The 13,181-nt window shown below is 44.9% G+C and overlaps 1 protein-coding gene across 1 annotated transcript; it reads left to right on the forward strand.

Moving 5' to 3' along the window:
* Positions 1-49: 49 nt before the first annotated feature.
* Positions 50-12,978, forward strand: LOC109462657 (protocadherin Fat 4-like). Its single transcript, XM_019759217.1, has 20 exons — positions 50-119; positions 2,872-3,059; positions 3,391-3,528; positions 3,890-4,019; positions 4,262-4,358; positions 4,770-4,984; positions 5,409-5,642; positions 6,137-6,378; positions 6,789-6,957; positions 7,242-7,345; positions 7,625-8,056; positions 8,388-8,484; positions 8,845-9,042; positions 9,542-9,776; positions 10,533-10,635; positions 10,886-10,982; positions 11,244-11,392; positions 11,660-11,722; positions 11,961-12,284; positions 12,865-12,978. Exons 1-20 carry the CDS (start codon positions 50-52, stop codon positions 12,976-12,978), a joined length of 3,399 nt encoding a protein of 1,132 aa, XP_019614776.1.
* The last annotated feature ends 203 nt before the right edge of the window (positions 12,979-13,181 follow it).

Genomic DNA, 13,181 nt, shown 5'->3' on the forward strand with positions numbered 1-13,181 from the left:
GCGACGAAACGTCGTCAGAGCCACAAATCGTAGCGAGAGGAGGAAAAAGATGGACGGGAAAAGAGGCATCGCGCTCTACGCTCAGATTTTTCTCGTGTGCGTACTGATCCAGTCGACAGGTAAGCTATTTTACTAGTTATTTTACTAGCCTCTACCAGGCTTCAGGAGGCGACTGGGAAGAGTAGAAATCGGCCAAATAGAGAGATAACATGCCAGGGGAGTTGGTCCGCTGGAACAAACTGTACGTACTCTCCAGCGGACCAACTCCCTCGGCATGTTATCTCTCTGGCCAATTTCTGCTCTTTCCAGCCGCCTCCCGAAGCTTGGCAGAGGCTACTATTTTACATCAGTTTTGGTTCATGGTTTTTCATGTTAGTTTATGATAGTGTTATTTTGTAACGATATCAAAACAGGGTAGTATAAAATGCGCCGTGGTAAATCTGACGGAAACAGGTGGCCGTTTTGTTCGATGGGATCAAGGTCTGAAAGAGCCCCGACCGATGTTTGTCTAAGTAGTTGTGTTAACGCGGCGATGCCTTTTGCTAAGTTGGTTCAGGACAAAATTTACAAACCACAGATTAGAAATCTGGTAGTAAAAATGCAGAACTTTCTTCCAACACAAGGATCAAATTTTCAACGACGACTGTCGCCTTCATCAGGATAAGTAATGACCAGTGGAAATTCAAGTTACAGAAACTGTGGTGTGTAAGTTCAAAACGGTTCCAATTCTGCCACAAACCGCTGTAGTTGTGTTCACGGCGATCTCGTTTGCTATGTTAGTTCAGGACAAAAAGATTGCAAACCACAGAGAAAACTGTGATTTTTACATTCTAAACGGGTCCAACTTTGTTACGAACTGCACATGAGTGTTCCACGAAGTAACACAACTGTACTTGAGTGTTCCAAGAAGTAACACAACGATACCGCCGGCCCGTGCCTCGAACCCACGAGAGACGAAAATCGGGAAACAAGGAACACATTTGTTCTAAAATTTACTCTAGGTTATCCGCTATAGGTTAACCGTGGTGCACATGTAACTGTCTTGAATAACCATTAAGAACAAGAGCCCGTCTCTGACCATCGTAAGCATAAAGTACCGATTTTATCCCGTGGATAACACCTCAAGGGAAGGCGTATATTTTGGCATGTTTTTAGACTGGACAGTCTTATAACAAGGAAATTAAAGTAATGAAAAAGTTTAAAAACAATCCATGTACTCAAATCGTTAACGAAATGTAATTATTAAGGTCATGTTAGTTTTAGTACCTAGAATTCACCAATGGATGTAACGATGTAACGATCACATATTAACTGATATAACTAGGTCATAAATGAACTTCAAGACAAGTAAAAACATTGGTGGCAAGTTTCGTTGCTTTATGACAGCTATAAGTGTTCAAATAGGTCCAAGTGGGTTTATAGACATGTGTAGCAAATGAAATGTCAGTCCTCGAGGGTGTAGACAGGAAGCAATTATCGCAGTTTCAAACTGCTGTCGACGTCTTTTATATCCTGGTTTTCTTGATTACAAAATCCACAAAACATTCGTTACCTACACTCTTTCTTCTAGAGCTGAGCTATCAAACATCGAAAAACGAATTTCATAGACGAATTTCCATTACATATTGTGTGTTTTGTTGCCCTTTAAATCCAATCTTTACATCCTTAATCTTATTCAAATCATGAAACCAAGAGTCACACAAATCAAATTTTGATCACTCAACTATTGCCGTCAGTGGAAAAGGGGACTTAATTATTTTCTTAGATGTAAATAATTTATAGAGGGGATTCAATCAGTCTTATTACACCGAATAAGCCTTATATTTCAGTCATAACTGTCTCATTAATTTGTCAAACCTGTCAGAGACAAATATGACACATATGCGTCCTGACAGCACAACGAAGGACGCCAAAATGTTGATGGTTAGGAGGAAATCAGGAAACTAGAAAATGTGTGTTTTTTGCCTGTAGATGCGAAAACTGGTGTGTCATATGCCCAATTATGTATTGTGAGAAGAAGAAGAAAAATTTAAAAAGCTTTGTCAACATTTTAATGGGGGGCCTTAAAAGACTTTCTAGTTCTTTCCCCCAATGTCCCTAGCTATTGACGAAGAGCCGCCTTTTTAAGAACGCTCCCTAATTTCACGGCTAATTTGTGGCGAGACTTTTGGCTGTCACTTCCCCGTGACAGGACTGTTTGGACTTGCGGGGAAGGTCTACAATGTAACCGCGCCTCGGCGTGTTTGTCTACCCTCCACGGAGAGCGCTCTGTTAGCTACACAAACACGACGGCTCAAAAGGGCAACAGTTTGGGCGCTGTCAATACAGACCATTGCTGAAGCTGTCATAACATACAGGCAGATGGTTGCTATGTGGTGACGTAGTGTGCATACATCCAGTCTTATGGACTGGTTGCTAGGGAGTGACGTGGGGTGCCCACGCCCAGACTCGTGGTTGCTAAGGAGTGACGTTGTCTCCTACGCCCTATCTTGTGGTTGTTAGGGGGTGACGTAGGTTGCCCACGCCCAGTTTTGCGGTTGCTAAGGGATGACGTAGTTATCGGGCGAGTCTACTGCTGGTGACAAGCAGAACATGGTGTCGTCACTATTCCATTTTAGCTCTAACGACTTGACAGCAACACGAACAGCACAGGCTAACCTGTAGATATGTGTGTGTGTGTGTGTACGTTTGTGTGTGTACGTGTGTGTGTGTTTGTGTGTGTGTGTGTGTGAGTGTGTGTGTATACGTGTGTGTGTGTGTGTGCGTGCGTGTGTGTGTGTGTGTGTGTGCGTGTGTGTGTGTGTGTGTGTGTGTGTGTGTGTGTGTGAAAATTAGTTACTGTTTCTTATCCATCCATTGCCTCCTATACAGACGCCATCGCGACCCTGTCTGTTACAAGCCAGCCTTACAACGTGAATGAAGACGCTACCGACGGGGACGTTGTTATTCCACAAGCTGACATAGCGACCACCGGAGTCAGCGGTACTCTGACGTTCTCCTTCGACCCATTTCTTCCGGCGTCTCAACCCTTCCAAATTCTTGACGTGGCAACAGGCCAGGTACGACTTTTCCCTCCAAGCTTACTTAGTAGGTAGAACCCAGTTTCATCCGTCTCATGATCGCAAACTGGGGGTACGTTTTTGGGGGTGGGTCAGGTGTGCATGTGTAGTACAAACTGTTGCTGTCTTGCTAGTGAGAGGCCTCTCTAATACTTAGATTCTTGCCGACAACTTGTGGTGCTTAGGTATCTTTCAGCCTGCTTGAAATCCTTTAGCTAAAATCCCTCCCGCACCTTTTAGTCTATAGTGCTGTGCCCATCTCCGTTTCTAAAGGTCACATAGTCGTAAAAGCGCAGTGGTGTGTGTCTAACTACCATGTTTCTGCTTCCAGGTGACGCTTGACCTGTCCACCCTGACGAAGTTGGACCATGAGCAGGTGGACCAGTACGACATAACCCTCCGAGCAGATGACACCGACGGCAGCTTTACGACAGTCGACGTCACGATTCTGATCGCCGACGTCAACGAGGTGACGGACTGTTTATTTTCATTACCTTGAAGTTCGCAGATGGAAAGCATGCTGTTTTTTTCTCTGTTCCTTCTTCGGTTCCAAACATACATATGGCCATTGACCTAGACCAGACGTCTGTCACCATGGTAACCGGCTGTAGTATGAAAAAAAAGCTTTCATCAAGGATTAAAGATACATGTATTGTACCGCTTGCTCCACCAACATGTTCCAGCACCGCGTATACTACTGTGCACTAAATTCTAAAGTTGAAGTATTTGTATAATGTTAATTCTATGTTAAAACATATTTGTGTCTACATGTATTGATAGGATGGACTGTTACAATGTTACAATGGAAACATGTGTATGTCGTTTTGTAGGTGCCGCAATGGCTGTCCCTGCCCCGAACCGTGCGGATCGAGGAGACGCTAACTCCCAGTACTGTCATCTTTACCCTGCTGAATGCAGCGACCGACGAAGATGACGGGCAGTCGCTGTCTTACGCGATAAGTGAGTTCTAGCCAGAAGACTTCATGCATTTTACTGTGGACAAAAACACTTTATAAGGACACAGAATAAGACAACCAAAGTGCACTGAATGCTTCAAATATTGATATGAAAATTAACGGATTGATCCCAAGGTTTGGGATTGATAACCTCGGGGTTGTAACGAAGGCGATCATAATTTTTTATCGGAGTTTTTTTTTCTGCAGCTCAATGAAATAAAACATTTGCATGTAACTCTTCTGCAGATCCTGCCAGTACCGTGTTCGCCATTTCCGGAACGAACGTCGAGACCATTGCCGCGCTGGATTACGAAACTACAACATCGTACGAGCTGACCATCGAGTAAGTCCCATTCCACATATCAATCACTTTTTACAGGCTCTCAAAGTATATTGAATAGTCATTTGGCTTGCTATTATGAGGTTTGACTTCTTGTTTGAAGGCAGTTGATAATATTGCAATGCTGATGATTGTTGATTTGGGGTCGTGTGGCGTGGCGGTAGAGTGCTCGACTCGGAACCAAGAGGTCCAGGGTTCGAGTCCTGACATGCCAGAGATCTTGTGCCCTTGGGAAAGGCACTTTTCACGACTTTCCTCACTTAACTCAAGGGAGAATGAGTGTTTTCCTGTCCTGTATTTGTACTCCGTGTTGGTGGTGGCATAAAGTAAGTTGATATAACTTGAGTGTGTCGTCGCCACGTTTGGTCATGAAATGTTGGAAAAAAAAATAAAAACTGTTGATTTTGTTTCCAGGGTTTCCGATGACGGAGCCACACCTCTGACTGCCACGTCTACACTGACGGTGTCAATTGTGGACGTCAATGACCAATCTCCAACTTTTGGCGCTGCAACCTGTACGGGCTCCGTTTCCGATGATGTCAGTGTAGGGACAGCGATCTCACTTCCAGGCTGCACGCTGGCAGCAACTGATGGAGATAGTGGGGACACCATAACATATGCTCTAACAGGTGAGACATTTTTAATAACTTCTTCAATGCTAAAGGTGGCCATGGTTTACTATTGTCTAAAGCAAACATTACAACGTTCATGCACCATAGAATGAATATGATACATTCTGAGTAGCTGATCGTTTATTTTTGTCAATATGCTATCAAAGGAAAACATTGTTTTTGCTCCGTTTACTCTTCTTCCGTTCCAAACACCAAAGGTCAATGACCAGAACCAGATGTCTGTCACCATGGTAACTGGCGCTGGGTTACATCATGTTGCAATGTTATAGCAGGATGGATTTAATCTCCTGTCACCATTTATATGAATGTGTTTGAGTAATAATTAACAGAGCAGACCATATGCGAAGGTAAACATTATGCATTTGCTTTGTCAATGTTACCTTTCTAGTTTACAACTGTGTTTCTTGACCTGTTGGTGCAGGAGCAGACAGCAGCTACTACGCCATAGACGCCTCCAACCCAACCAGCATAAACGTGGCCCAGTCTCTGTCCGGGCAGGCCGGTACTCACACCATCACCGTCTCAGCTACAGACGCTGCAGGGAATACTGGAACCCTGACCGTGACCGTCATCGTAGCTGACGGCTCCAACGACAACGCGCCAATCTGCAACCCGAGCGTCTACTTCGTCTCGGTACAAGAGAACTCTGCAACAGGTAAAAAAAAACTTTCTTAGGGTCTTCTACAACTACTTCTTCTTCTCTCGACGTGAACAAGGATGCAGTAACTTGAAAAAAAAAACATAATTCTTCACTTCTGTCGATGATGTCAAACCACACCCCCTTTGACTATACCTACAAATAAACCACTGGCTAAATCAACATATTGGGTTCACGTAGCGTTTACTCAACTGGTTTTAAGGTCTAAACATTATTTCGGGTATAGTGGGATTATTTTCCTAATGTCTGAATTTTTTGCTGTTCCTTTGTTCTTTTGTGTTCAAATATTGAGACCTTCACACAGAAAACTTTTTATTGGCTTCGTCAGAAGGCTATGAAATCGCTTTGGGTATGGATCAGTGTTTATGATTTTTGGCAGGCAGATTACCATTGAGGAGACCAAGGTCAAGTTCGAAAATCGGCACTTTAGTGGACTTGTTGTGTTTGTCAATTTGTCTAATTAAGCCCTCTCTATCCATAATTTCGTCCAGGAACGTCCGTGGCGACACTAGCGTGCACGGACGCCGACACTTTGGACACCTTGGTGTACACCATCATCAGTGGCGTCGACGGCACCACACCTGAGTTTGAGATGGACGCAACTACCGCAGAGATGATGCAGACAGCCGTCGCCCTGGACTACGACACTCTCTCCTCCATCAACTACCAGTATGATGTTAAGGTGGAGGTGACTGATGGAGCCAACACGGTCACAGCTACGGTTATCGTACAGGTCAGTGAAACGTTCACACACTTGCAAAGAAAAACGTCCTTTGTACTTGTTGGTTTTAGTCAGGCAGATATTTTTCTTTAGGACAACAATCAGGTCCCTAGTCTTGAAGTCGACGACTATTCTAGATGTGGCTTCAGACTTAAGACAATGGAGCGACAACTTTTGCAGGCAGCTATCAAGCATGCAAACTCAAAAGGACCTCTCATTCTTCTTCATATGTTTTCCCATATCCTGTCAATGTGACCGACTCTTTCAAAGCCTTCTAGAATCTTAACCATCAGCACGCTGACGTAGCCTTTTGGCTATCAATTCCACATTGGTTGCCAGATATGGTAACAGGAAGAAGGTGAAGAAGCTGAATTCTGAACAAAAATTTTCAGATGACTAGAGCACATTTTCTACCCCAACAGATTACTGGTATCAATGACAACACACCGAACCTTGCTATTGCATCTCCGGTCGGCACGATTTCTGAGGACGCAGCTATCGGGACGACTATCCTCGCTGCATCGGACTTCACCGCCACTGACAACGATGCAGGGACAGACGGGGACCTGACGTTTTCTCTGTCGGTTGACAGTAAGTGTATAACGTCACAAGCCTATTATTATATCTCCAAGCATGTCTTTTGGTAGCTTCAAATATAGTCTCAATTTGACCCGACAGTTGCCATTGGGCGGCGAGGTGGTAACAGTCTAGCAAATGGATACTGCTTGGCCAAGTTGATACTGTATTTGCAGCCACCGAAATGTCTGCTTGGAGATTAACAAGCCTGTACTATGTAGCATTTAGAATCAAACAGCTTCAAAATCTTCCATGCAAGAAAAGGAACAATTCCTACAATAACGGATTTTCCCTTACAGACGACGGTGCAAGCAAATTTGACATCGTGGCCTCCACGGGTGTCGTCGTGCTGATCGACTCGCTTGATGCAGAGACATACGCCACGTACTCCCTCACCATCACGGTAAGGAAGCTGTCTGCACTTGCATGATATTTGTTCTGTCAGATAGAGCCTCACTGAATGTCGTACAGCAATGACGTGGCATGGCGTAGTTAAAACGGGCGTCTATGATCGTCTATGACTTGGGGTAACAGTATGTGTTGTTTTTTACGATGCAAAAATACAGTTAATACAGTGTTAAAAGCAATGCTTTGAAATACGGTAGGTACAAAAATATGTGGTGCGCCACACCTGGAGCATTTTGCTGTGTTCCACTTGTATCACGGGCTCCTTTCTTTCCAGGTGACGGATGGTGGGACCAACCCATCAGCGTTATCAGCCAGCGCCTCTCAAACCCTCTTAGTCGCCAACGTGAACGACGTCGCCCCATCCTTCGCGCAGACCCTCTACGAGGACGCCATCTTGGAAACCGCCGCCGCCAACACAATTGTCCGAACCCTGGCAGCTACGGAAGGGGGGGAGGGCGACACGCTCACATATTCCATCGTCAGCGGGAACACAAACAGCAAGTTCGCCATCGCCGGTACCAACAACGACGAGATTCAGCTGGCCGCGACCTTTGACCTGACCCTTGACCCGCTGACCTACCTGCTGGGGGTACAGGTCACGGACGGGGGGTCACCTGAGCTGACCGGCACGACCACGGTCAGGGTGGACGTCACTCTGGTCAACTCCGACACGCCGGCATTTGCTTTGGTTATCATCCCAAGTATTGTAAGTACCACATGTATACACCCTAATTTCTGAAATGTTTCAAATCTACATAGAGTACATGACCAAATAGATATCGGCAATCATTGTTATAACTTTGCCATTACTATGAATGAAAGACTTAACTGGAGAAATAACGAATAATTTATAGTTTTGACAATGCTTTGGTGGGATGATCTTGCACTTTCCAATTCGTCATTACTGCAATTATTAGGATTATCATAGTTTATGCTGGCGACGTGCTCATGGCTTTATAATTAACTTCAATCTCCAAGTTCATTAAGGAACTGAATGTGACCTATACTGCACCTTCGGTGTTGTGTGTTTCCCACAGGTGGCTGAGAACACTGCGGCCGGAACTGTCATCGACACACAGACAGCTACTGACAACGACTACGGCTCCTTCGGGACTCTCACGTACTCTTACACTGGTAAGAATACCTGTCATTTGCTCGAGTTTTGATCGGCGGTTACCACTCGTGAAACTTCTTTCTGACATATCGCTAACATGCCCGGCCCTTTGCATTTGATAGGCTCAGGATGTGCACAACATATGATCATGACACAACTTCGTGGGAATGCCCCAATCGATATTTGAATTATCAAAAGCAGAAAGGACAGTAAAAACAGAAAGTGATATACTAGTATATAAATTATATAAATATATATATATATATGTATTTAACAGTGAGTCTTCATCGCAGCCAGCTTCAAATTACGTTGTCTTTCCCAGTGTGGGTCTATATCGTCCCCCGTCCCGGCTGATATTGACCTAACCATGCCTTTCCCAGTGTCGCCTACCTCGGACCTGTTTGTGTACGACGGTACCACCGGGCAGCTGACCCTGGCCAGGCCGCCAGACTTCGAGTCGGATGACAGCCAGTACAACATCATCGTCACGGCTACGGACGGTGGAGGGCTGGTGTCCACGGCAACGCTCACCGTGTTCATCACTGGCGAGAACGACAACACGCCGTATTTTGACAAAGGTGAGTTATATCACAAACAGACATCATACTGACAAGCTTTTATTCCTTCTTACTGTAGTTAATCGAAATCCTTTGATCTACATCGAGTCGATTATATATTTTCACTGCTGTGAAGGTGACCTGTCAAACTGACTGCTCGCTTGTTGATTTTGAAGCTTTGTTACATGTTTACTGGAGCAGCTAGCAGTATGGGTGAAAGCACTCAGTCGTTGGCATTGGCATGATTCTTCTATGACTAGTCCAGGGTGCTTTGTCACACTGAAACAGTGAACAAATCTTGTCTTCAACTAATACTCGATGCTTATTCTATGTACAACCTCCGTCAGTCAATATTGGCCACGGTAAAATCTGAATTTACACAGCATCAGTCGTACAGCATTTTCTATGGCTAAACAGTCTTAGCAGAGAATAACAGTCACTGTCACATAGGGCACGAGTCAGGTCTGTTTGTAGAGTAATCTTATGATGCATATTCACGATCCGTGTATCTCGTCACCAGGTCAGTACATCGCCCAGATCTTCGAGAGCGACACGGTCGGCACGGAGATCGCCACGCTGGCGGCAGCCGACGCCGACCTGCCGGGAGACAACCTCACCACCACCATCTTCACGGGAAACAGCGCCGGCAAGTTCCAGCTCAAGACGGGGACAGACACCACGGCTAGTCCCGTGGTGGAGCTGGCAACGACCATAGACCTCAGCACGGACCCGTCCTCTTACACTCTGGTGCTGCAGTAAGTGTCTTTGTTTCTTTGGATTTATCATTGAGTACTCGTATCTGCTGGTATAACCACCCTTATACGTAACACACCACCTACTGTATCTGTGTAGCCGGTATAACTACATTTCAGCGTAACGCTCCAGCATCTGTATCTGATTTTCTGTATAACCGACCATCGACCTCAGCACGGACCCGTCGTCTTACACGCAGGTGCTGCAGTAAGTGTCTTTGTTTCACCTCTCTGGTAACGCTTATCTCTGTAGTGGTGCCGCAGTAAGTCTGTTGCCTCCGTGAATGAGCGATTCACTCACTCACTCACTATCCTGGTTTAGATTATACTGCTGCCGGTTTCCCTGCCCCAGGGGTGGGCAGCAGTCGGCTGTTCTGGACACCATATTGTATCCAGAACCGTGCCTGTCTTGTTCTATGCCTGAATGGGGAAGGGTTGGTGTTGGGGTAGGGGTCTGGCACTGTTCTGGATAGTCTCCACGTATCCAAGAACGTAGATTTGCCAGGTATGGTTCTGGATACGCGTGGACAGAAAGTTATGGGAAATGTTGTAACCGTGCAGATTGACAAGAAGGTAAGGTTCGGGGCCAAATTGTCTCCTCGCCGGCAGTGAGGAACAAAGTGGTACAAAAGTTTCCTCATCATTTCCTGTCATGTATCTTCTTCTATACCACACTGGCCATAAGAAGCGCAGAGCTGACAAAACTATGGCTCTAGGTCGACTGTTGCACTCATGTGATTTTTTTTCCTGAACTTCCAGGGTAAAAGACGGCGGTACACCCGAACTGACCGGATCGGCCACAATCAACGTCATCGTGACGGACACCAACACAGCACCCACTATATCTGATGCCACCTTTTCGGTAAGCACTCACTGACAGGTTTATCCTGTATGTTGATTATGCATCATTGGACAGGATTGAAGCTAAGTAAGCGTCACTTCTGGAGGAAATATCTCCGATGACGTCGTTAATTAAGGTTGCTTGTTTTGTCCGTTATGGTACAAGAATTAACGAAAGACATTTTAGAAGAAAAAAAAGCAACAGACATCTTGGCACGACACGCCTAGACTATATATAGTAACTGCATGTTTTTGCACCTTTTTAAACACAGATAAACGAAGACGCCGGGATTGGAGACACGGTCGGTACCGTGCAGGCAACCGACCCCGACAGTGGGACCGACGGACAGCTCACTTACACAACATCAGGTTCGTCTGTCTGACTTATCTATATCTACAATGAAAATTTGCTTCTAGGAAAATTATGGTGTGAAAAATATGCAAAACGAATACAAATCGAAAACGCATACCAATTTGTAGACCCAGTATATTTGACCATATCAACCTCGCAAAGAGTGCAAGTGGAATAGAGGAAAACGGTCTTACTAGGCAACACTTTTACGGGTAAAAATAAATAATTTCAACTGTTTGAATAATGAATCTTTAACGTTTTGCTTGTTTGTGTTCCAGTGTCCCCTTCGGCCGGTGATAGCCTGTTCGTGTACGACACGTCATCTGGCGGTATTGAAGTGATTGGCGCGTTGGACTTCGAGACTCAGAATCAGTACATCATGACTATTATTGTACAGGATGGGGCATCGGCTTCGGCAACAGCGTCGGTATGAAAAGAGAATTTGTACATGAGTTCGTCACCCAATCATGCACAATGCCAAAACTTCCTAGGGGACGTTTGACAGCAAGGGCCAGTGGAATAATGTTTCGACCTGTTTGGATCTATCCTTTCAAATTCATTTAACTCGTATCCTTAATTGAATAATGGAGGAAGGAGTCTTATGAGTATCATTTAGGTAGATTTCTAGTTACAGAAAGAAAATTAGTGTAACCGTTATAGGATCGTAATGCGCAGTGTTTTTTTCTGTTTTCAGGTAACCATTAATGTTTTGGATGTGAACGATGTCGCCCCGTCGTTTGACCAGAACCTTTACCAGGTAGGCACAGTTCACTTTTAGAAAAATCTTGTATGTTAGAAAAATCTTTACTAGAAAATTTTACTCAGGCAACTCGATAGAAAGCTGTCAGATGTTTCAAGCAGCACCTATTACTTTATTTGCCTCTGATATCCTGCTTTCTTTGGCAATTGTTAGCAGTTCCATACCAGTGTATTTGTCAGTAAAGGCATTGCCTAGTCTATCTATTAGCACTCTAAACTCGACGTTGCTGTTCCAGGTTTCAATAAACGAAGACGAGCCTACAGGAACGAACGTCCAGACCTTCGTCATGACGGATCCAGAGGGGACGGGCGCCATAACCTTCGACTTCGTCAAGGGAAACGAGGCGGGAAAATTCGTCCTCAACAGCAACTCCGTGCAAATCGACTCAGTCATCAACCTGGACTCTCCGGACCTACACGACGTCCACTACACCCTGGTGGTAAAGGCTATGGATGGGGGGACGCCGGAGCTGACCAGTACGGCCACAGTGGAGGTGGAGATACTACCGGTCAACGAGAACCCGGACTTCAGTGCGCTGACCACTCCCTTCATCAGCTCGGTAATGTTGGAGTTTTTACCGCTAAGACTAATCTCCAAGCAGATCCTAAGGTGGTAAAATTAAGTATCAAATTGGCCAGGCAGTATCCATTGGATGGCGAAAAGGACCCTCTCTGGCCAATGGATACTACCTGGCCAATTTGATACTGTCTTTTGCCACCTTCGGATCTGCTTGGAGATTACGCTACGACCACTATATTTTCAATGTGTCGCTGCAGGTTAGAAAGTAAATTCAGTTTGAAGAAAAAAATGTTCATACATGACGATTTGCGGGCCATGGAGGCAACGTTGCACATACCCAAATTAAATCATAAACGATATCTGAACAGCTTTAAAAAACGTCTGTTTTAGGAAATAGCGTGACTAGCGTTTGCAATGATGCATGCATTTGTAGGCGGGTCCGTTGGTTTCTGTCATGTCTATCTAGTGCATAAGGCACCGTTTAAAGCAATATAGGGCACTGTTTCTGTAACAATGAAACTCGGGCACGTTAAAACCCCTCTTCGTAGAAGAACTTTACGAGTTGCATTACATTGAAATTGTTATTTGACTCTAACGTTGATGGTATCTATTCTCCACAGGTTCCAGAGAGTTCCGCGATCGGCACAAACATCGCCACGCTGACTGCAGTAGACAACGACTACGGGAGCCAGGGAGAGCTTACCTATTCCTTGGGCTGTAAGTACGCTATATAAACCATTGTATGGCTGCAGTCATGTTACATCTATGCTCTAAGCCATTGTGGTCTACGTTTCAAAATTGTGCCATATATGTCAACTTGATCAAAGTATTCTGTTAATCATAAATTATTGGTTAATAATGGACCAGATGCAATAAGTTAAGGTTGACACTAACGGTGACTGTAGTCGGTATTTAAGTATTTAAGCGTCTTCAAATT

This window comes from Branchiostoma belcheri, unplaced genomic scaffold, assembly GCF_001625305.1.
Source record: "Branchiostoma belcheri isolate BF01 breed outbred unplaced genomic scaffold, Haploidv18h27 scaffold12, whole genome shotgun sequence".
In the NCBI taxonomy this organism is placed as follows: Eukaryota; Metazoa; Chordata; class Leptocardii; order Amphioxiformes; family Branchiostomatidae; genus Branchiostoma; species Branchiostoma belcheri.